Raw genomic sequence first — 23,469 nt, forward strand, 5'->3', positions numbered from 1 at the left:
CCCAGAATTAGGCTGAACCATGCAGGTACATGGAGTGGACGGACCATTGGCTTTCACCAAGAAGTTGCAGGAGACCGTGAGAAGGTAAAATGAATACAAAAGGCTACATTTAGAATAATTATTCTTATAGCTACTTAAAATAAAAAGGTAATGCGAACCAAGGCATTAAGGCATCATCCTATCCAGGGCTCTTAATGTGTTTTGAAATCTTGCCTTACCTAATCTTTTGACCTGTAATCACCGAGGAGCATACAAGGCACAGCTATAAAATGGTAAAATCAAAATTTAAATAACTGTATTATAACTTGTTCTTTCAAAGAGGTAACCTGAAGGGGCTGAAAACTTCTTCAAAAGATGCTATCTTGGCAAAAGGTATTCTGAAAACCCTCTTTGGAACTGGTCAGGGCCAGGTGTAAAACACCATGAAGACTGGTTTATTTCACTTATTTCAACACTTGGCCCAACTGTTGGACCACATAAGTTACTCACCTTACCTTGATTACTAGAGCTGAATCTATATGATATCTGGCTATTTGTCCAAAAGGATGTCCAGGGTGATGACTGTGAAGGCCAATGACTGACCCAACATGCTCTCTGTCCCCTGACCGCCCTCAGCATGTGGCCCCTGTCATGTGCAGCATACTGCACTGCCCTGGGACTAGCTGTAAGTGCACATCTTGTTGCAAGCAACCTCGTCCATCCTCAGATCCACTTCTTGAGGTCAAAGATTGTGTCTTAGCATGCCCAAGTCCAACCTAATTACACACAGGACATAGTCAATTTGCTGTACTGAACTGTTGTGCTGGAAATGAAATCACATACATCTGATCAAACACACATTTCCAACATACAGTTTGGCTGTGTGGAGGCACCCTTCTTCCCTTCCTCACACAATGGGATCTAACTGGGAGGATGTCCCTTATACATGTGTTGGACTTCATGGGATAGGGCAGACACGGTATCCATTGCATTTATTTGTTATATCACTAGAGAAGAAGCATTTCAAAATGTGTACAAAAGGATACTCTATTCCTCCAGTTGCACATCCCTTGTTCACAGCTAAACAGAAATAATTTAACATAATCATAGAGGCAGATTGGAAATACAGCTGCATTTTCTCATTTACAACCCTGTACATGTACTTGCCAAAAAAGGCAGTTGAAGACCTAAAATTGTATTGGATATAAACAAATTCAACCTTAACAATCACCACACACAACATTATAAAAAAGTGTATTAGAAAGTATTGGAAACAATATTGCATATTAATATCTGGTTACACGCGTTCACAGTGAATGCTATTGCACCAATAGCATATGTGCTTTTTTATTCTGATGCCTGTACATCTTAAATAAGTCTAATTTTGGTTCATTTTAAAGTAAAAAAACACATTTAAATGAATGATAGGATTGTAGATTTTAAATAGAGTTGACTCGTTGTTATTGCTGGAACTCAAGAAGTGAAGACTAGAGAAATGCATTTGGTTCTTGATTTATCTACATCAGTCCATTTCATTTCCTTGTTATCTCAGAGAGAAGATGACACTGCAAGGGCCACAATGTAGTCAAAACAAAACAAAATAAGAAGCACAAAATTAAGACACGAGAAAGAAGAAGAGGTGGAAAAGGGAGAAGAGGAGGAGAAAGAAAAGGAGGAGAAGGGGCAGGAGGAGGAAAATTCATATCTCCTAAATAAGTAGCTCTCTTTTTCAATGAAAAGTCTGGGATTTCATTTTGTGGTTGATTCTACATCTGTAATGGAACACACTGGTATCTGAAGTCATTGTGCTGGGATAAGACCTTTGCTGACAATGCAGTGATAATGCAAATATTTTTGTGACCAAGACAATCACAAGCTCTAAGGTACACATTACCGAAAGAATCCGGGGTAGGGAGCAGGTGTTCAGGTTTTCCATTTCACAGGAAGCTGGGGCGCTAGGGGAGGGGGGAGGAACTAGAAATGACAACTTCTAATTGCAACCAACAGGTCACCCTGCTGCTCTTAACCTTCCTTTCTCTGAAATTTATTTTAAACACAATGAGTGTGCATGAGATTTGGGCACACCTCATCACACAGGCGTACCTGAGACACACACTCAAACCATCATGCAACAGAGCAGACCATAGAACAAAAAGAGGTGGAGTCATGCAAAATCCTACTTTTACAAGCTAGAAGAAAAACGTTAACAATTTTTGGTTCAGAATATGACCACCTTTTAAACATAATTTAATTACCTGTTGACATTATATGACACCTTACTTTAAATACAATCGTTTCAAAGAAAAATGGTGTTACAATATAAAGCCACAACAAAAGGTGTGTAAATAGACATTTATATTGGCTATAAAACGCAGTGAGAAGGGGAAAAGCATTTTAGAAAAGAAGTCCATAGCCACTATGTACAGTTCTGGTTTAATATGCTTTGTTTGAATACCAGTGGGGGGAAAAAAAACCCACTTTAACCCATTGTGTGATGGATATAAAAGAACAGGGTATATGACATTTGCTAGCAAACTGGAAATCCAAGAGGGCTCTCACCTGAATACATACATTTGGATAAGGCGTATCTTGCTCTGTACTTGCATATGGAACTGAAGCTGCCAACAGCTAGAGTTCCTTTCTGTCTTCCTCTGCTCACTGCATTGATGTGCCACAGTCAAAATTATTACAATTTTGTTTATTTCTGATTTGAAAAGTCCCCACTGTTCTGCCAGAAAAGAGACCCATGACCCAAAAACTGTATCTCTGCGAACGCTGCCACTTCAACGAGTCTCAAGTGTACATGAAGAGTTGTGAAGATTGGAGATTAGTCTATACTGTTCCATGTATAGACTATCAGGATTCCAAAGGAGCACAGTCAGGCTCCATGCTGATAGCCAGAGAAACGCTCTAAATGGCCTTACTTTTGCTGAAGATTTTGCAGACCTGTCATTGGTTAGGAATTCCTTTAGGTCAGTGTTCTCAACTTCTCAACTAGGAGTGCTTTTGCCCCTGTTTTGGTTGTCACAACTGGGAGTGCTACTGGCATCTAGTGGGTGCAGGCCAGGGACACTGCTAAATATCCTCCAAAGCACAAGACAGCCCACCCAAGGGGCAGTACCTGGCCCCAAATGTCAACAGCGCCAAGACTGAGCAATCCTGGTTGGTAGTGAATGCTGAGGTGCGTGGGCGCCATTTTCCCTCTAAGTTTCTCTATGTTCACCTGGGGAAACTTTTCATGAAGACAACAAGTACTGGAAAGTTTTAAAATTATATGGTCTTCCTTGCCCTAGAGAATTGAGCTCCATAACCTTAGAAATGACAGGATTCATCTTGAAGGAGCCCCTTCCTGGTCTGGATCAGAATCCCCACACGCTTTCCTTGGTTGCTTCTCTTAGTATGGTTGGCGTCCAAGAGGCCAGTGGCCTTGTCCCTGTTAGAGCTCATGGGTACTGTTCTATTGGGGAGCAGCATATCACAGGCCTGTACAGTCTGCCTCTCTGTAACGACAGAGAACGCAGAAGAGTTCTGCATGGGTACATGTGTGCTACTGTGTCCTTACACAGCGGGGTGTTTTAATTTTCAAACAGGTAGGGGCTGTGCGTTTGCAGTGGCAGGGGGGCCTTCCTTTGCCCTACTTCCTTGATCTGAAAATTAATGGTCATTCTAAATCCTTCAGTTAAGGAATTTAAAATATGGAAAATATACAGTGAGGGCAGGGAAAGCAATCTACTAGGAACTAAGAAATCCAGGCCTCCGGCTGCAGACACAGCATGTGCTTCATTAAACCAGGTGGGAACCTACGCTCACAGTCTTAGGTAGAACTGGCCAGGGAAAGGAATGGACGAGCCCAAAATGGAATGTGGAATTAAGCGTTCCTTCCAGGGAAACTATACAGTGGATGGTCAAAAGAATCAAGGTTCCAAGTTTTGAACTGGTGTTGACCGTGTAGTGATGGATTTAGTTTGGACCATTAAAGAAGCGGGGCGGAAAGCATAGGACAGGGGTCTCCAGGCCGGCACACAGGAACTCGCAGGTGGGCTCACCCCACCCGGCAACAAGCCTCAGGAGGCTGGGCAGTCCCCTGAGAAGTCCCCTGGGGTTCAAGACAGAGTATAATAAAAGACGTTCCAAACCCTCCCTCTTGGCCGGGTCAAGCCCATTGGACCCTTTTCCCAAGTAATTTCTGATCCTATGCAGCACGTGACTTCAGTATATTCTGAAAAGAGCGGACTTGGCGCCCTGGGAGCACGCGGACTCTGCCTTTCCGGCCCCGCTCTGGCGGAGGCACCTCTGGGGCTCCCCCACTCCCTGTGCCCTCCCGCCCGCAGGGGTCGCTCGGACGGCCCCATCCCAGGGCTGCACTCGCTTGGGGCACGCGCAGAAGGCGCGGAGTGCGGGAACCCTGCGCGCGCAGCCAGCGCGGGCCCTCCCAGGCTTCCGCCTGCGTTCCTAAGACCCTCTCTGCAAAGGACAAGTTGTTGGGAGAAGGGGGACTCTAGAGAGCAGCGGGTGAAGGGGTTCCAGCTAGCAGTCTAGGAAACTTCTAGGAAGATAGTCCGGGGGCTCCAAAGGTTAACCCTGCATCTACCAATACCAATCTCACCATGTTCAAGAGCAAATGAAGTTCCAAACAACCCACTTAAAAAAAACACCCCCCCCCCCTAAAAAAAGTCAAAACCCAACGTGATGGTCCAGGACAGGCCGCCGGGGAAGGGGAGGCGCCGCGGGCGTGGGCTGCAGTTCCCGCTCGTGGGGCAGGGGGGCGCTTGTGCTTCTCTGTTCGGGGCGGTCCGCGCAGCTCGGCGGGGCGGGGGGGCCCCAGTCCGCGGGCAGAGGAGGACGGGGCGCGGGGGGCTTAGCTCATGTGGAAGCGGTGCTCCCCGCGGGTGATGTGGGACGAGAACTCGTACCTGTCCTGGCTGTGGAAGCCGCACATGTTGCACTCGAAGGGGTCGCGGAAGCCGTGGCAGCCCATGTGGATGGTGTACATGACGTGATCCAGGAAGAGCACCCGGCAGTGTTCGCACTTGTACACCTTGAGCTGCTCGCCGCTCGGGCTGAGGACGCGGAAGCCGTCCTGGGAATTCTCGGCGGCGGCGCGCAGCACCTCGTAGGCGCGCTGCTCCTCCTTGATGGACAGCCCGTTGCGCGCGTGCGGCGCGATGTGGTTTGTCAGGTAGATGAGGCCGCCGCGCTGCTCCTCCGTGTTGCTCTCGGTGTCGGTGGAGTCGTGGCAGCTGTTGCTCGGCGACGCGTCCCTCTCGGACGACACGGACTTGGCCTTGGAGAGCAGCAGCAAGTTCTCCACCGCGCTGTCCTGGGCTGTGTGGTTGGGCCGGGGCGCGCCGTCCCCGAGGGGCTTGTGCAGCTGGTACATGGAGCTGATGACCGGGACCACCTCGGCGCCCCCCGGGGGCGTCTGCACCAGGGGGCGCAGGGACTCGGCGCCCAGGTAGCTGATGGCGTTGTTGATGGCCTGGTCCATCACGTGGGACTGCATCATCTCGTTCTCCTTCTCGTAGCTGGCGCTGCCGTCGTAAGGCATCTCCGACAGGCACTTCTCTCCTGCGGGAAGCAGGCAAGGGTCAGTGGGGCAGCGGCCGACCTCGGGGTGTCCCAAGGAGAATACCACCCCACGAGCAGCTTTCCTGCAGGTGGGTTTTGCCCCCGCCCCGCACAGGGACCTACGTGTCACTGGCACTGCCAGGAAAACTGGGCTGGATAAATAAACAAATGGATGGATGGACCAGGGGTTGTACCTGTCCATGGAAACAGCAAGCATCTAAACTGGCTGAATGAATACGTGTATCTTTTATTAAGGACAGTGTCGTTCAACATTATTATATTTAACTTAAGGCTGACATCATAAGCTATGCATTCCCTGTATAGGGTTCTATATCATTTATAGTGGACTAATTTATAATTCATACTGAATTTATTTAATTAAAGCACATGATTGCCGTTTTGACAATATTACAGGATCTTGTTTTTTAAAACTATATTGCTATATGATTTCAGGTTCATAATTTTTATAACCGATAATAAAAATTTCACGATTGTATCTTATTGGTAATAAAATCATATATTTTTAATAAATAATGCAAAGCTAAATGGGCTCTGACTTGTGAGACAAGTGAAAGGCATACTAAGACTAGACAGTCGTTCCTGTATTCTCCTTTCCCTCAGATTCCATTTGCCTTTCAATCAATTAACCACACTGGCACAGTGGACAGCTGAGAATATACAGAGAAAGTAGGAAGCAAACCAAGGAACAGGGGAGAAAGATACGTCCTGCACCCTATTCTTTACAAAAAATTACCGTGCACTCTTCACAGACAGCAGAGTTGCCTGTTGCTAAAGATTCTTTAGTGAGTGAGCCTCTGCCTCAAGGGACTTAGCATCTAAGATCACTGGCTGTAGGAGAGGATAAGCTGGCTCCCCTAGCCACAGCGAAATCAGACTGGATTTCGAGTAAAACCTTCGATCAAGAGATAAAATAAACTTCCTTGATTTTCAATATAGTAATTAGAAGTTCAGACGAAATCATGGCTCCTTGGGCAATTTAGTTTAATCCAGGTAACTTTACACTCATTATCAGGACTGTTGCTGTATTCTGCTCTCTGTGGCTAATTAACAAGTCAAAGCACACTGGGCTTTCCATGGGATTGCCTAAACTGTGGACGTTTCCCCCCTCATTCTATTTCTTTCCTTTCTTCAACACATCTTTATTGAGTATCTACCACGGACCAGACAACAGGGACAGGGTGGTGAGCAAGCAAAAAGGCCCCTATCTTAGCCTCACATGGCTAACAGGGGAGATAGACATCGGCACCATCTGAGAAAAAGAGGCTGGCTCTGAAAGAGTGCAACCCAGGATTCTGGTCCTGTCTGGGGAGAATCAGGGCAGCATGGAGAAGAGTTAGGCAAGCCGGTGGAGTTTCACGGCCTGGGACCGAGCAAGAAGGAAGGTCTTGCGGGGAGAGAAGGCTGGAGCTTTGGGGGCCTGAAAAGGAGAGCGCCAGCCATCTTGAGAGGCAGGAGAGGCAGGGAGGGGCTAGGGCAAGCACAGACTTTATCCAAAGGAAAATGGAAACCACAGAAGGGCTCGCAGGAAGTCCCCGTCTTGGTCGCTGTGGGGAGAACAGACAGTGGGGGAGGAGAGGAAGTGAGGGGAGGCTTCAGACTCTCACGACAGCCCAGCTATGGCTGGGGCTGGCTTGTCCGGCAATGGCAGGAGAGGAACCCAGCCCCTCCCATGTTGATCACTGAAAATGAGGTCTTCAGTTAGTCCTGAGTTGTGGAAGGACAGAAAACATTTATTCATGGTCCTTGAAAAAAAAATCTGTGGCCATTAATAACTGTCCAGGAATCCACGCCCCATCAAATCATGAGGTACCTCTGGGCCGCGTTTCCTGCTTTGAATGGACACTGATGATGTAACAGGCTGGACTCCAATGTGCCTTAAACTACTGTTGGCCAGGAGAGTCCTGTGCACCGGTTTAGGGAAATGCTATAATGCCCTCCCTCAACTATAGAAAGAAAAAACCTGTCAGTGGCCAGTTATACCCTCCTGCAGAAACGGAACAGATAGACTCTAGGAAATGTAGATGGCAGGTATGGAAGAAACATTTCTCTTCACCGAAGTTGGAAGAAGTAATCGCATAACAGTTCTGGAATGGTACAATTTTTTTTTCTGTTTTTGCATCCAGGTGCTAAATGTTTTGTCACACCGATTCCAGAACGGGATGACTCTATTTTGGTTTGTACCCAAAGTCTATCTCCCTACCAAGCCCTGGGAAGGAGAGAAAAGGCAGTAGGCTTTATAGCCAATTCTGCTTAATATAAGCGAGGTTATGTCCCAACAAAAATGGTACATTCCCACCTAAACATCCTGCTTCTCCACAAAGTCATGGTTCCTTGGTTTCTCAAGCAACCCCTGATATCCAATGTTTTTCAAAACTTGGGATCAATAACAAATGGATGTGGGAAAAGACAACAGATTACCCAGGCATATTGAAACTACCCTGGAGAATTTCTCTTGCCAATACTCCATAAATTGAGAACAAAAGAAAGCCGTAAAAATCATCAACCACAATCCCAAAGAAAGGAGCATACATATCCTAATGAAATATGTATAAAAAATGAGGACCAAGGAAAGAAAAGAAACTTCTGGCCTGAGATATATGGCAAAGCATGCTGGCTGATCTCACTTCCCAAAAGTCTTAAGTATCCTCTGTCTATAGAGAAATGATCCACATAGGTATTGTCACCTGTTTCTGCTTCTCACTGAAAAGCGGCTAAAACCTTTGTGACAAGAATCGGGTGACACGGAGAGGTGAGGAGTTGGGCTGGCTCCCCGACAGAAACAAAGGTCCCAGTGCTCTGTGTGGGAAGACGGCAAAGGCCTGAGGTAGCCCTGTGGGGGGAAGCATCCACAGCCAGGGTAAGTGGTGAGTGGTTCTTCAGAGCAACTCACTAAATCTCTGAACAGGGAGTCAGAGAGAGCAGAGAAGACTTCTAACAAAGACTGCACGCCTCTGTACCTGAATCCTCCCTCCACACCCTCAGTGTTCTCAGGATTTGGCAAAGGAGATAACTCTCACAGGAAAGAAAAATGTCTCAAGTACAGTTGGAAGAAAGTTGAGAAGTCACTCAAGCTAGAGCAGACCAACTAGACTAAGGAAGAGGAAAGCAAAGTCACAGTTCCTGTGAAAATGCTTCCTAGGAAGACCTAGGAAGAAAGGAAGCAAAATACAGAATATCCTGGGGAAAAAGTATAATCCAAGGAAGAGAGGAAATGCCTTACAATTGCTTCATGGCATGGAGCCACCAAAAAAAATACCCAAAGATGACATGGTAAACCAACAGAATGACTTGAAAAGGGAAATTTCGAATCCCAGGAAACAAGATGAGGTTCAAAATGATATTATTACAAAACTAATACATGGACTAGAAACAGCTAGTAATAGAACAAAAACAGTAAAAACTGAATTACTGAAATAGAAGAAAAATAAAGTTAAAAGTAGGTGAGTTGATATAAACAAGACAAAGAAATAAAAATAAATAAATGCTAACAAGTATGAAAGACAAATTATCCAACAAAGGACAATTGGTATAACTGAATAGAGATCACAATAGATGGAATGAAAGATGCATTTCTATAATGTAAAAGAGAATTTCCTAGATATAAAGAGAAAACAAGGGAATCTCAAGATTAAAATGGCAAAAATTTTTATTCAGAATGCAAAATACCAAGACACACCTAGTTAGGGTATTTAAGTATAAAGAAAGACCTCTTCAGACATTCTGGGAGTAAAATGATAATCACCTTCACTGAAAAATATCTGACTAGCCTTTACACATTTCCACAGCAGAATCTGACAAGCAATGCCACAAGGCAGTACTGCAAGATAAATAATTTCTTAGGGGAAAAGAGAAAAAGAATGACCCAACACCACACAACCTGGCGAGATGTACTTGCAGTAAAAGCAACAGGCAAACATCCTAAAATACAAAACAACTCTGGAAATACAGCAACCATAGGCAGTTTTTGAAAATAGTTGCTCGAATGTGAAATCTGATCAATTAAAAGCTAAATCAAGACAAGTGGAAATAAAGAAGTTGTAGTAAACGAATGGGAGCTGAGCTTTGAATGCCTTTAAATATATAGTTAATAATAAATAAGTAAACTGCTATGAGAACCATGATTACAGAACATAAGGGGAGTATTATGAACCTGGATGGTATAAAAATACCTATAACTATGAACAATGGAAAGTACAATGCTGTCCTTATTTTCCAAAGCAGAGAGTCAGTAGGTACTGCCTAAATTCAAACAAATGATTTGAAGCCTTGATGAGCTTCATAATACAGAATCTTTAATCAAGAGGAATCCTTTAAAAAATAAAATTCCTTTCTGGGAGAAAATATTTATTTGAAGTTCAACCAGTCCCCCAGTTTCTTTTTTATCTCATCAATTTGACATGTATAAATGTATTATCTGCATTTGAAAGAGCATCGATAGTATATGATACAATCTTGACTGAAATATTATTTTGCATCTATCAAGCAATCAATCCATCTACTTACTAACCTCTCTACTCACATACATTCTTGCATGGGAAGATAATTAGAATGAAGGTCACCTACTTTTAAATTTTGGTCATTTCTGGATGTTGGGTTTGGTGGTGATTTTAAAACACGTACTTCTGTATTGAACTTCTTCATATTAAGCATACGTGCCATTTTAATAATACAATAGGATTTGCTTTTCTTAGGAAAACAAGCAAATACACTAAGATAATCATCATAGGTAGTAAAACTATCAATAATTGCTCTTTTCCCCTTGGTGCTTGTATTTTACACATTTTCTCACTGGAATCACCAAATGGACTAAAAACAATGACTAGGATGGCTGTATAATATTGCCCTCCTTGTGCCTGGATTCCTCGATCTTGTGGACCTCCCTCTGATCAGCTTACAGAGAACGAAATCTTCGATGGCCATCGTGGTGAGGAAAGGGGCTGGCAAAATAAAGTCCTATCTACACTCATGCCAACGTGTGATTTCAAAATTTTAATTATAGTTTACATACTGATAAAGCAAAACATGTTCTCACTCTGAGCAGTATTTAATAGGAAAAATATCATCTTACTTCCTTACGGTGTCATAGACTTCTCAGAGCACTGCCACATCCACCTTCTACTCTGGTCCTCAAAACAGCTCAGAGAGGCTGGCAGAGCAGGGGCTACGGCTCTTGGGTAGTCCAAGTCCAGTGACAAGCTAAAGTCTGAATTGGAGCTGGACGCAGAACCCTCATCCCCTGACTGCAAACCCAGGGGCTTGTTCGGCTCCACCGCCCCGGGGCCAGCTTGAACCACAGCAGTGGCCGTATATATATACGTTCTCTGTGAATGTGCATGGAGAATCAAGGTAACATCCCAGAGGGTAAGGGAACCTTAGAGATCCATCTCTTATTTTGTCTTAGAGATGAAGACACCGTGGCACTGGGAGGAGATGACTTAAATCATACCAAACTGAGGTAGAATAGAGTAGGCATAAATGGCCAGCTGGCAACGCTTCGGGAAACACCTAAGGGAACTCACGGCTGCTTGAGTATCCTCTGTCCAGCTTTAGCTTTCAATTCACTTTTGTTTTCCTCGTCCCATTGTTCCTTGCATGTTGAGCCTCTCCCCTAGCTTTGTTTCATCAGAGCACTTAAAAACAAAATAAAACCAAAAAAACCACAGAAGACTCTAAGTCTGAAGACAACACCCAAATTGTGGTGCCCTCAGAGATGGCTGCAGTAGAATGTTACAGATTGTATCATTTAGTTTGAAATCTCCAAAAAGGGGCAGAAAAGGTCCACTCGCCAAAGCCCTTGGCATTCGTGGCTTTCGTAGTCTGAGGAGCAGGCTCACAGGTTGGTCCTTGGGCGCACCTGCTGTTTGACCTTTGCTCCGTCTCCCTGGTTGTGGCCATCAACCCCCCCCAGGCCCCAGGGGCCTCCCCAACAGACACGCCTTCTCACCTCACCTCGGCTCTGCGGACCCAGTCCTGTGAAATTCCACCCACCCCAGTAGCTTGCTCTCTGCAAATGGCCTCACCAGGAAATTGAAGGTCTCCTCCATTCTCACGATCTCAAATCTCACATTTATGTGGGCAACTCCCCACAGTGTTTTCAGATGGTGGTTTTCAACTTTTTTAAACTGAATCCTTCCTTCCCTTACCCCTCCCAACGCCCCAGTCTTAACCAACCTCTAGTGAAAACCCCAATGAGATGAAACTCTGTTTTGAGTTGTAAGAGGGAGGCCTTCCCCCTCCTAGAAGCACCCCCTGTGGACCTCAAGGCCACTGAGGACTATGGCTCGTTCATCACTGTGCTAGACCCATCCTCTTGCCAACAAGAATTTCCCAGTAGATGCCAGTGGGAACATGGCATCTACACTAGAGGTCCTTGAAAATGAACCTCTCCAGACTGGGACTCTGTCTTTTCCCAGAAGCTGCCTCGTGGTTTCCGTAAAAGGCCGACTCTGCTCGCGTCACTACGACTCGCGATTTCCCTCCTGCAATCCCTGCCCTGGCCCACACATTCCTTTTACCACTGCTCTCTCCTCTCCACCTTCCTTCTTCCATTCCCACAGCCACCACCCCATAACTCTCCCTTTCCTAATTCGTTTTTGACATCGTTGCCGACTCTAGTTTCCAAGATGTTGCTCCAGTCAAAAACGTGGTAAAGCCTTGTGCTCTGCCTCTGAATCACGGCCACAGTCCTCACTTCTGTGTTCATCGCATCCTGTGGCCTGGCCTTACCCGGTCAACTGCACCTTCCCCTGCGCCCCTGCAGGTACCTGAGCGGACCTGGACCGCGCCCTGCCCCAGGGTGCGTTTCTCCTACCCCCGCCCCAGCCCCACAACCAGAACCATTGCTCTTGATTTTCATCTCCTGACTGCAATTTCCCCCATGCCTCAACCGCCGTGTGACATCTGCTCCTCTTTTAGGGGACACCTCACACACTGTCGGCTTTATGGAGCTTTGACTGATGCTGAGATCAGCATCAGGTTTACTGATCTCCCTCCACCCCCCATGACCTTCTGCGGGTCTCCTGGCTGCTTGAGCACTTCTAAAAGCTCTTGCACGCTTGGTCTCATTGGATGTTCAGGATAACCCTGGGAGCTCCGTGAAGAATGGAGACAAGGCTCTGAGAGGGCAAACAGTTTAGCGATGATGGCAGAGTTAATGCTTGGCTCTTCCCTGGATGAGCAGCCTTTGGGCTCTCACACCTGCCTCAACAGCCTTCTTCTTGCATTTACAACATCTGGCCTGAGGCGGCTATGAGCGTGTTCCTCTATGGCTTGCCCTAGGCACCAATCTCCTCGAGGACAGGGCTGCCCCACTCTTCACTTTTATCCCTCACAGCACCTGGCACAGTGTCTGTCAAAGAAGATACTTCGCAGTCAAAACCGCTATAGACATGTCCCACCTTTCCCAGGTACTTCCCGCCGCCCGAAGTGCCAGTCCTCCCATTTAAGGCTTCACGGGAGCCCATGAGGGAAGGCTAACGAGCATCTGGTAACAGATGAGGCGCTGAAGCTCAGAGAGGCTGACAGAGCGCACCTGGCCGAGCCACGCCCACCTGACCTGAGCCATGTCTACCTGCCCAGCCAGGCCCACCTGGCCGAGCCACGCCCACCTGACCTGAGCCATGTCTACCTGCCCAGCCAGGCCCACCTGGCTGAGCCACGCCTACCTGACCTGAGCCATGTCTTCCTGTCCAGCCAGGCCCACACTCCTGGCCTGTGCCACTGACCCTGCCTCACCCACACAGGGCTCACAGAGTGCTCAGACACTGCAAAACTACGTCCACAAAAACTGTAGGGGGAAGACTTTGTACTTTTAAGAGACTTATTGGGAAAAAACCGGCAAGATCTTTAAGAAATACTAAGCTTACCCAGGTCTGGGTTTTCAAAAGTAGGGTCTCTTCCCTTCTGCCCTCAGCTAATTACCATGGGAGTCTAACACACAGGCATAGTTGTTTTTAAGAGACAGCAAACGTTTAACTCTTACCAACAAATTTCTGAGGCATAGAGCTCTTACGTTTGGCGACGTTACTTGCTAGTCTGTCCAGCACCAGGGACCTCTCTGATCCCATCTTGCACAGGTCTTCTGCCATTTCACTGTGATTAGTTTCTTCTTTAATGACTAAAGTCAAAGACAGTTAGAGAGGCCAGTTTAGAAATGTTTACCTTGAAAAGGTTCAGTCTCATCCAGTGTTACGTCTGACATTTGTTAAGCACCTTCCAGAACGAGGCCCTTCCCAGAGCTTATTTCTAACCCTCACGGCTGCCCTGCCAGGCAGGCAGGGGTGGACGGACCAGCACAGACCACCGGCCATCTGCTCGAGCTTCGTCCACAGGCACGGGCTCAACAGCAGATCCCACCACACTGAACGGACGAGACCACCAGCGCCACCGGAATCCGCACTGCGGCTGAACACCCGGCTCCTTGGGAGAGGACGTCTAACTGCTCCCAAGGTTCCAGATGCACTAACCCAGTACACCTGACAACCACCCTCTGAGAATCAAGAGCTGCCTGCTCTAGAAATGACGACAAGTCTACCTCCAATCACCTGCACAGTAGAGGGAAAGGGAGCTGCTTGAGACCCTGCAGCAAATCATGTGGCCGAGGGGCTCCTCGGCCTGCGTACACAGCAAACTCCTGACAACCCAGTCACTCCCAGGAGGGTAGAGCGGTTAGGAGTTATGGAGGTGGACATTGATATCTGGGCTGGTGCGAATCACCCTTTTTTTCTTTGGATGACCTCCCCTTTCTATAACTGAAAACCCAACTTGCCATCCTGCACAATCTCACATATATTTTTAGTTTCTATGGCTGGGTTAAAAATAGGCATAATTCTTTAGGCTCTCTGAGATTTATTTCAATATACAAGAAGAAGAAAATGTAGATTATTTTCTAAATAGCTAATTAATTCTTCCACCACTGTTTCTAAATAGTCCATTTAAACCCCAGTGCCAAATGAGTCTTCCTTTCTCAGATATTATCTGCTGAGTCCTGTTTATAGCAGGGTCTTTTGTAGGTTTATCCATTTCTATTATTGATTTGTCTGTCCACTCTTCAAAGATTTCCTTACATTACAGCTATGCTTTAATACAGCATTAGATATTGAAACAATTGCCAATTCTCTCATCTATATTTCCAGATACACTGTACAATATATGGCTACCAAATTCTAATAAAATTGACAATGCAATTTTATGTTCAAACCACGAGTTGACTTGAGAGGAAGAAAATGTGCAGCGTCCAGGCCTCCCTTAAAGTGATGAGCACAGCCTCTCTCTTTATTCTTCCAAGTTCTTTCTTGGCTCAGGATGGTTTGGTAGCTTTCTTCAGCACAGCCTCCAGCTAACTTGCTAAGGTTACTTCTAAGTACTTGATATTTTCCATACTGTTACGAATGCTACTTTGGAAACATATTTCAACTTGGTTATTACTGCTGGTATAGGTTTTTTTTTTTTTAACATTGGAAATGTGGGTTCCTTATGAAGTGGACAAACATATTTAGTTTACACTGATTGTGCTCCACCCCTAACTTATACGTAAAATCTTTTTCGCCAGTCGTACACTTGACCTGTCAAGCGAATATGCTTCCTCAAATACTCTCTCCTTATCTGAAAAGCAAGAAACGGTGGCCTGCTGGGGCACCTGTAACGTCAGCAGGGCCTCCTGATCCCCCAAGCCATGGGCCCTGCGAGCCTCGGCCCCCAAGCCAGGAAGGATAAAGGACAAAGAGCCCAAAGCACCTCTGTCCTTAGATGCATTTACCTCTAAAGGCTTTTAATGCAAACTTGTGTACCTAAGGCCCAAGAGAAACTTTTATTATTTGTAAGGATATCAGGAGAGGTGAGCCAAGATGCTTTTCCTGAAGAGAGTTATATCCAGAAAAATCAGTCCTGTAAGTTAGACTTGCTTTTACCTAATTCCTCCCCACTCGCACGCTTCCCCGCCCCCCACCAAAAAAAATAGGTACAACCTAAGGTAAACTGGAGAGGGAAGAGACCATTTCTGGTCCATTCGCGCAGCGGTGAGGAACTCACCCAGAGGTGATGTAGGAAAGGATGGGAGAGGAGAGGTGCTCAAGAAAGCACAGATTTGAGCAACTTTGGCCAAGTCGAGGGGCAGGGACCAAGGACACCCCACCGCCCCACTGTCTGCCCTCAAAATCCCAAAGGCAGCCTTGGAGGACTTTGCGTTACTGTCCTTGGATGGATTCTCCCAACACTCCAAGTTACTGACACCAGCACCTGTTGCGTGCTTTCCAGAGCAAGGTGCTGGCAAAGATAAAACCCAAGAGTGTCTCCAATGAACAGGAGTTTAGGAGTATTTCGCACATTTAATGCAGTGACGAGGCCGCAGAGAATAAACGTCACCCTCTGCTAACGCATGGCTCAGACCCACCGCCTGCTCCTCCCCTGGGGACCGATGACTGGTCCTTGTCGAAGACAATCCTTCTCATCTCCTGAGCATAATTCCAAATACTTTGATGACTAAAGGAAATATATGAACATTTTAGGGTTAAACTGGTTCTAACCACCAGGTAGTCCTTAGTATCTATTACTGACATATAAGCTTATGGAAATTGACAGCCCATGGAGGAGACCCAAGCTTAAGGTGTCAACACTTCAATGATCTCATCTTAGACGTTTTGGTGAGTACATGATGCAGGTATACGTGCCTCCTCTTATGAATACGAACTCTCTCATGTGTCTGTCAGCACATTTCTATGACGTTGGCCAAGCAGGAGCTATCATTCACATTTAAGAGAGGAGTCCCAAGTCACATTCAAAACCTGACTCAGAGACGAGACTCAAAGCCAGGCTTCGGTTAAACTCTCCTGTGGAAGAAGCTCTTAGCCTGCTGTTCCACCAGTCTGTGTCTTTACTAAGCATGTCTGCTCTTTTGCTTGTGTTGTCTACTTACTTCTGTGTATATAATTATAAAGGGCAATTCTGATTGCTGTATTCAATAAGGATTGTGGTGTGGGAGATATCCTTAGTAAATACTGAATACATGAGTGGCTTATTTCAACATTAATGGTGTAAGATAAGGCATCAGAAGCACTTTTTCCCAAGACCCATTCATTTATTTTTTACAGAAAAACACAATACTTAAAGGAACACAGTAGCCCTCTCATCCCTCAGTCTTCTACCCTGGGATCTGGCCGCAAATTGATGCGCTGGCAATGGTTTAGTCATTTTGTTAACAGCCAGTTTCTCTTCTTGCACTAATCCTTGCAACATGTTCGCTACAGAAACAGACCCGTAGACTTCGAAAGAAGCTAAATGATAACTCAGTGGAATCTCCTCATCTTGCAGGTGAGAAGATGATGCCCAGTGAAATCAACTGCCGGCCCACCAACCATGGCCGAGGGGTGCAAGAGACATCCTGGAAGGGCAGAGCTCTCGCTACAGCATGGATGGCCCCTCATGCCAAGACCAGGCGAGCCTGTCTCTAGGACTTCTTCCCTCCCAGCCTGCTCTCCTTGCTCTCACACGTCTTTAATGGCCTGAGTGCACCCTGGTGGACTGTCCCTCCTGAACATCCGGTTAAAGAACGCTCAGTCAATTCCCAGCTATTAACTTAACTTTGAGCCCTCGGCCAATGATAGGGATTTTTCTAACTCTGCCAGCCCTCTCTGAAGATGGGGCCTCCTTCAGCCCTCTCTGGACACCTTACCCTTTCCATTACCTAAGATTAGAGTCAAGCGCGATCTCGTTACGCAGCACACAATGAAGCAGCAGTGCCCACACAAAGCAAGCAAGCAACCAACCTTCCGCTAACTCCTTTATCAACCTAAATCATATGGACTACAAGGGCCAAAACGGATGTAAAAAACTGGCAACTCTTCCAGGAAGCTTCAGCCTTCTGTGCCAGGCAGGTGCTGACCCTATAAATAAAAATGTAGCCTGGAAATTCAGAATTGACCCTCTTCATGAAAAATTAGCTTGAAGACAAGATTTCACACCATTTCTGATGCCTAAGCGCAAAGAAGCCGTCAGTGCTCCAGGCTTCAAAAAGCAAAAAAACAGACCCACCAAAAAACCCGGCAGAACCCCAAAACTTTTAAGGGCCACTACTACCTTCGAAGGTTCCCCAGGTTTTGAGGGGAAGGGCTTGAAAGACAAGCTCTCTCAAGGGAGGTGGGGGAGGGCAGAAGAGGACTCAGCGAGTTCGGTGGCTCCTGGTCACACCGTGCATTCCGATGGGCCAAAAGGTCCCTGGTCCCAGCAGTGGCGGCGAAGCAGGCCTGAGGCTCTGCTCCTAAAGCTGTGGGCAGGGGAGGGCGCGCCAAGGCCGGGAGGGCCTCCATGCTTTCCGCGCTTACCTGGGTACAGCGTGCCGGGAAGGCCCATGCTTTGCAAGTAGTTGTGGCAACGCTCTTTATGCTCCTCTAAAGAGCTTCGCTGTTTATAGCTCCGGCCACAATATCCACATTTGTGAGGTTTACCAACTGCAGAAAACACAATTGAGTTCAAGACCCCAATTAAATGTCGGCCTTAGGTGTGACGGGAATGCATGCAATACATTATTACCAAAAATTTTTTTAAAAAATTAAAAAACCAAAAAAACCCCACCTCTACTCTTGAGAGCTATAAGCTTTATGGATGAACCTGGTCAAAATCATGGAATTTAAAAATGCCAGTGCTCAGCTGGTTCCCCGATTGCCCCAAGAACTCAGGCGACTCTGGTTTCATCGTAACCTGCCCGCTGGACTAACTACTGAGTGTTTTCCTGCTGCGATCGCTGCACCTGCCTTTCAGCTGGAGGGGAGGAATCACCGCAGCTTCGCAACGCGGGTGCCGAACAACTACTGGATGGGGAGGCGAGGAAGGCCCTGGCGTTTCTGAATTCCCCTCCAACAGAGGCCTTACATCTGCGTGTAGGCTGTGGCCAGAGCAAATGCAAAAACCAAGAGTGCTGTGCTGAATAACCTGAGGTCTCTAAGAAGATGCGGGGGGTAAAGATGCTTTAATACACTGAGGATTTATTTCCAAAAGCTAATTTCTTGTTCTAACTTGGGAAAGCTCTGTTTTCTCCCCAATGAACTTTAGCATGGCACAGCTTCTAAATTGGCCCCTCTGCAACAGAGCTTACTACTATGACACTAGAAATGATTTCAATATGGAAGCCACTGGCCAAGTGCTTCAAATGCTTGGTTTTGTTCACTTTTAATTGATCGAAATTAAAATAACCACAAGTGGCCAGGGCTACTTTACTGGACAGCACAGTTCTATATAAGGAGCTTAGCTCTTCCCGAATTTTACTGAGAGTTACTTCAGGAAAAAAGGTCTGGTCAAGAATCCATATTAGGCCTAAGTTTAAAGACTTCAGTAGATGATGACACCTTAAGAGATGACACAGGTAAATCATTTTAAATCACTTATACAAGGAACATACGTCTCCACCCTGAAACCAGAATCTTTTCTTCCTCTCTCACGTTGTGTGAGTTCACACATTTCAAGTATCACATAAAAGTCAGAAACACCCAAATAACCAGTGTGTATACTGGTTAAATCTCTTTCCTAGGTGAAACACATCTATGGTTTAAGAAGACTCACAGGACACCCAAATTTTGACTTCTGGAACATTTAGTAGAGGAAAAAACGGATCCTTTCTCATCTATAGGAAGTGAAGTAACCCACCCAACACCAGGAAATAATGTTGAAACTGAATATTGCCTAAAGTGCACATTTTATTGAGTACAGCTTTAAAATGATTAAAAAACAGATAACCACACTATGTCCTTTCTGGAAAAAGTTACAGCTTTAGCAAATCCCATGATAAAATCACCTATCTGTATATATGGCATGCATAGTGTCTGAATATCCATTTTCTGAGTAAATAATTGACTTTAACTCTGGAATATAAGAACTATGTTCAATGTAAGCAACTGAACTAAAGTATATTTTGGAGCATAGCTTCATATTTGCAGGAAGGAAAGTCTCTAACCAACTTTGCAATTTCCAAAGAAAGCAGTGAATAAGGAAGAGGGATCTCTTCCCTGCCACGCCTTCCCAGCCCGGTCACACTTGGGACTCGTGTGGGTCATTCCATAGGGTGCCATCGCAGATACGCTGATCTCTGGACCCTTGGGCCACAGCCAGCTGTGAGGGGAAACTGAGGGTGTTTGCGTTTTCTAATGAGATGCGGCAATGGCCATTCCACAAGGGAAGAGAAGGGAGCCACAATTGAATTAGCCAGAGAGGGGAGAGGGTGTAGCTCAGTGGTTGAGTGCCTGCTTTGCATAGCACAGGGTCTGGGGTTCAACCCCCAGTACCTCCTAAAAATAAAAAGTTTCCTGGACAAAGGCTAAGATCTTTGTCAAATTCTAGTCAAATCATTGTGTAGAGCACATATCTCTGTTTTCACCAGGAGCCACGTGCTGATGGCATTTAAAGATCCCAGACCCCGAGTCCATGATGGTTTTCTCACCATAGAATACATAGACACTTGCTCATCAGTGGGTCCACACGAGAAGTAAGTGTCCCAAGTCTACCACCTGGTCTGTGTAATTACTCCAGCCCTTTGTCACTCCGAGGCAGGATGCCATCAGGCCTCAAATGAAATGTGCAGGTCAGGAGCCTGAATAGCACTGAAATCCAGGTTACTGCAGAGGTATCGCCAATTTCACAACAGGGAAGAGCGACATCATTTTAAATTTTAAGGTCTGATGTGCAGACTTCTTTTGCAAATCAGAATGAGCCATGATGGCATCTGCCCCCAGTGAGTGTCTGTGTTTTCTCCCTGCCTGGCAGTAGGTTGCCACCAATGGAATGCCATATTACTGTCAACTGTCTTCAGGTTTCCTTGACGCCTCATAAACGTGAATGTTCCTTTCTGCAGATTGCCCATTACATGCGGTATAAAGACTAAATCGTTCCATCTGAAGCCTATGAGGGCCCTGATGGTCATTTAGTCCTGTGCCGCCCAGGTAGGACGACACGTAGCCATCGTCACTGACATGTGTAAACCTGTGAAAATGCTCACTGCTGGGCTGTCATTTGGGGGGCAGCCACCTGCAGCAATCCCATGCCCAGCCCTGAGCACATGCCCTACCCCAACAGGGACACGGGGTGCTGGCAACGGTGTCCTCACGCTGGGCTGCCTCGGTCTTTGGGGGGGCGCAATCTCTTAGCTTTGCCCAGCTCCTTTCTTGGAAGACCTTAAGAAGCTTCGGCCTGTCATTACGACTTTCTATGGAAGAGCTCTTATGGGAGCCTCCTTCCTCCTTCATGTTTCAGAGCAGGAGGGAGAACAGTGGACCCCATAGTGTAACTCCCTCCCCCGCCCACCTCCCACTGCTTCCAGCCATCTGGGGTAACTTCAGGCACCACGCACTGGGAGAGAGACCAAGCTCTCACCAACACTTGCTGGAGTGGAGTTTGCACCACTCCCCTCTCTGGGATCACGGAAGAAACTACACACTCATCTGGAACTTCTCTAAAGGTGACCTTTAGAAACCCACCTTTCGGCCCGGGCTCAGGCCCCTTTGTCTATCGCAAGGCTCTCCTGATGCCTCCCACCCAGAGAGCAGGGGCCTCCCGGCACCCCTTTGCAAACCCCTGCCTGGCACCTGTATTATTTTCCTTGTTTACACCTGCCTCTCCCACTAAAGCCTGAGTTCTCTGAGGTGCTCTGTCCATGTCTGACAAAGAAATGAACACAATCCAGAGCCCTCTACCACCCCAGCTGTCAGACACACTCCTTGCATTTGGGGAAGAGATGGGCTGAGCCCCTGTAGACCTGTCACAGAGGAATGCAGAGACCCAGCCTTCCTTGCAGGGGCAGCTGCCTCGGGATACGAGGCGGGTGGTGGGCTTCAGAGGGCAGTGGCCGGTCTGAAGCCCTCTCACCTCCCCCAGGGCCTTGTGTGGAGCAGGAGCTCGACAGAAGTCTGTCGACCAGACGATCTGCACTGCAAGCTCGGCGAGGGCAGGGAGAAGAGCCCCATCGGTCTTCCGGCTTCCAAAGCCCCCATGCACTACATCTGCAGGACACTCGGCAACCATCACTGACCGCGGGCCATTTAAAAAAGCCTGTACGCGTGCTCCCACATGGACCAGACTGTAGGCCAACACAACTCTTGACAAGGTTGGCCAAGAGTCATTTCTTCCTCTAAACTGTAAGAGCAGGAGGGCTCTCTGGTTGTGCAATGACTGAGCAAGATTTCTCAGGAAGCAGAGGCTGTCACTGCATTCAAGGTGGGTTAGCACCTCCGGCTGGAAGCGAGTCTGGGAATCAGTGAGCATTGATGCTAACTACGATCTGGCTGAGACGCTGGGATTTTCTGAGATGTCCTCTACGGTCTCATCCAAAAGAAAAGGCAGTTTGTTGTCTCAAATCTGGCGACAGCTCCAAACTGGTCTTTCCGACAGAGGCTTTGGCGGTTTCTGGAGTGAGGGTCACCAGAGAGGGTGGTCGAGGCAGGCACGCCCTCAGGTGCGTGGCTTACGCCGCCCAAGAGATGCGGCAGAACCAAGACAGCTGGCAGCTGTGGTTCTGGGCAAAGGAACATATCCTAGTGATCACTATGAAAAAGAGTCTGCCCATAATAGTCACAAGACTGGTTTAAACACCGATATAAAGAAACACCTTTGGAAACTTCCTGAGCATTAGCGGCACACCTGGTACAAAGGACAGCGGGCAGAATCCTTAAAACAAACCCACTTACCTGACGCGTGGCACGAAGGCCTCTTTTGAAATATTCTGCTAAAGGTGAGGTTTCCTAACGTGTGTGTGCGTGTGTGTTCCTCCCACCCTCTTCCGTTGGCTTACTGGGAAAAGCAGAGTACAGGGTGGATATCATAGTCAAGGTAGAGGAGCCCAGGCCGCAAGGAGAGCGTCCACAGGCCTGGGCCAGCACGGGCCCCTTGAACCCCGGCCTGCGCCAAGGGGACCTACCAGAGTGCGTCCTCAGGTGGCCCGTGAGGGCGTCCCGGCGGCGGCACGCATAGTTGCAGAGGTGGCACTTGAAGGGCTTCTCCCCGGAGTGCAACTTGATGTGGCGGAGGAGATTGCCCTTCTGAGTGAACGAGGCGCCGCACTGGTTGCACTGGAAGGGGCGTTCTCCTGTGAGGAGGAGAGGGAGAGGGACGTGAGAACAAACTCGAACATGGGGACAAGGGGAGCTCCACGGGGAGAAAGTTGTTTCCCACCGGTGCTCCGTGACTCCCACCGGCTGCAGGTTTGATAGAACATGAGGCTTTCAGACGAAACCTGCCAGCTTCTTAACGCTTCACTGGTTGGGTCAATTTGATCTGAAAATCTAATTTTTTTCCCCTAAATCAGAATGGCACATCACAATGCAAATTCAAACTCATTTAAATAAAGTGACTGCAACATTTTGTGATGAAGAGCCACTCTTCCTGATCAGCAGTTTTGGAATAAACCAATATCCAATTTTGCGTGTTGTGGCATTTGGTGGGGTTTTTTAATGTGGCTTTTTTCAAAGGGTCTTTAAAATATGCCACTGAAGCAGCAAAATAAAAAGGAAACTCATTAAAAATGCATTTCAGGATCACAAGTTCATTTCAGCGTTACATTCTTATATTTAAATGAAAGGCACTTCATTATAACAGTTATAATAACTTCTTTTCATTTACATTTTCCCTGTATTTTCCCTTTCAATTTCTTCTCCATTACCTGTCTGTCCCTAAGCAGGCAAATCAGGAAAGAGACAGAGAGAGGATGTGAGGGTGAGAGACACAGAGAGAAAGACTGAATAAAATGAGAAGTTAAGATACTGTGAAGGAAGGGCACCAGCTCCCAAATAGAAGTCCTGACTCTCCCTGTGGCGGGCATGAAAATCAGGGTTGCACTGAGATTTCCTACTCTTTCTTTCCTCACAAATGTTCCTCACAAATCTTGAACCCTTTACGCTATGATCTGTCTGTATCCACAGAGGACAA

At 46.8% G+C, this 23,469-nt stretch overlaps 1 protein-coding gene across 21 annotated transcripts in view; it reads right to left on the minus strand.

Moving 5' to 3' along the window:
* Positions 1-945: 945 nt before the first annotated feature.
* The window catches only part of IKZF1 (IKAROS family zinc finger 1), a 96,376-nt gene continuing 73,852 nt past the window's right edge, over positions 946-23,469 (minus strand). For 10 of the 21 annotated variants that reach the window (XM_058296633.1, XM_058296636.1, XM_058296644.1 and 7 more), the window contains 4 exons: positions 22,463-22,630; positions 17,886-18,011; positions 13,550-13,684; positions 946-5,547 (listed from right to left, as the gene is read on the minus strand). In XM_058296633.1, the coding sequence (XP_058152616.1) occupies positions 4,838-5,547; positions 13,550-13,684; positions 17,886-18,011; positions 22,463-22,630 (1,139 nt within the window). In that variant the 3' untranslated portion in view covers positions 946-4,837. The remainder of the gene's footprint in view (positions 5,548-13,549; positions 13,685-17,885; positions 18,012-22,462; positions 22,631-23,469) is intronic. The other 11 variants (XM_058296646.1, XM_058296641.1, XM_058296635.1 and 8 more) reach the window with 3 other exon arrangements.

This window comes from Dasypus novemcinctus, chromosome 5, assembly GCF_030445035.2.
Source record: "Dasypus novemcinctus isolate mDasNov1 chromosome 5, mDasNov1.1.hap2, whole genome shotgun sequence".
Taxonomy (NCBI): domain Eukaryota; kingdom Metazoa; phylum Chordata; class Mammalia; order Cingulata; family Dasypodidae; genus Dasypus; species Dasypus novemcinctus.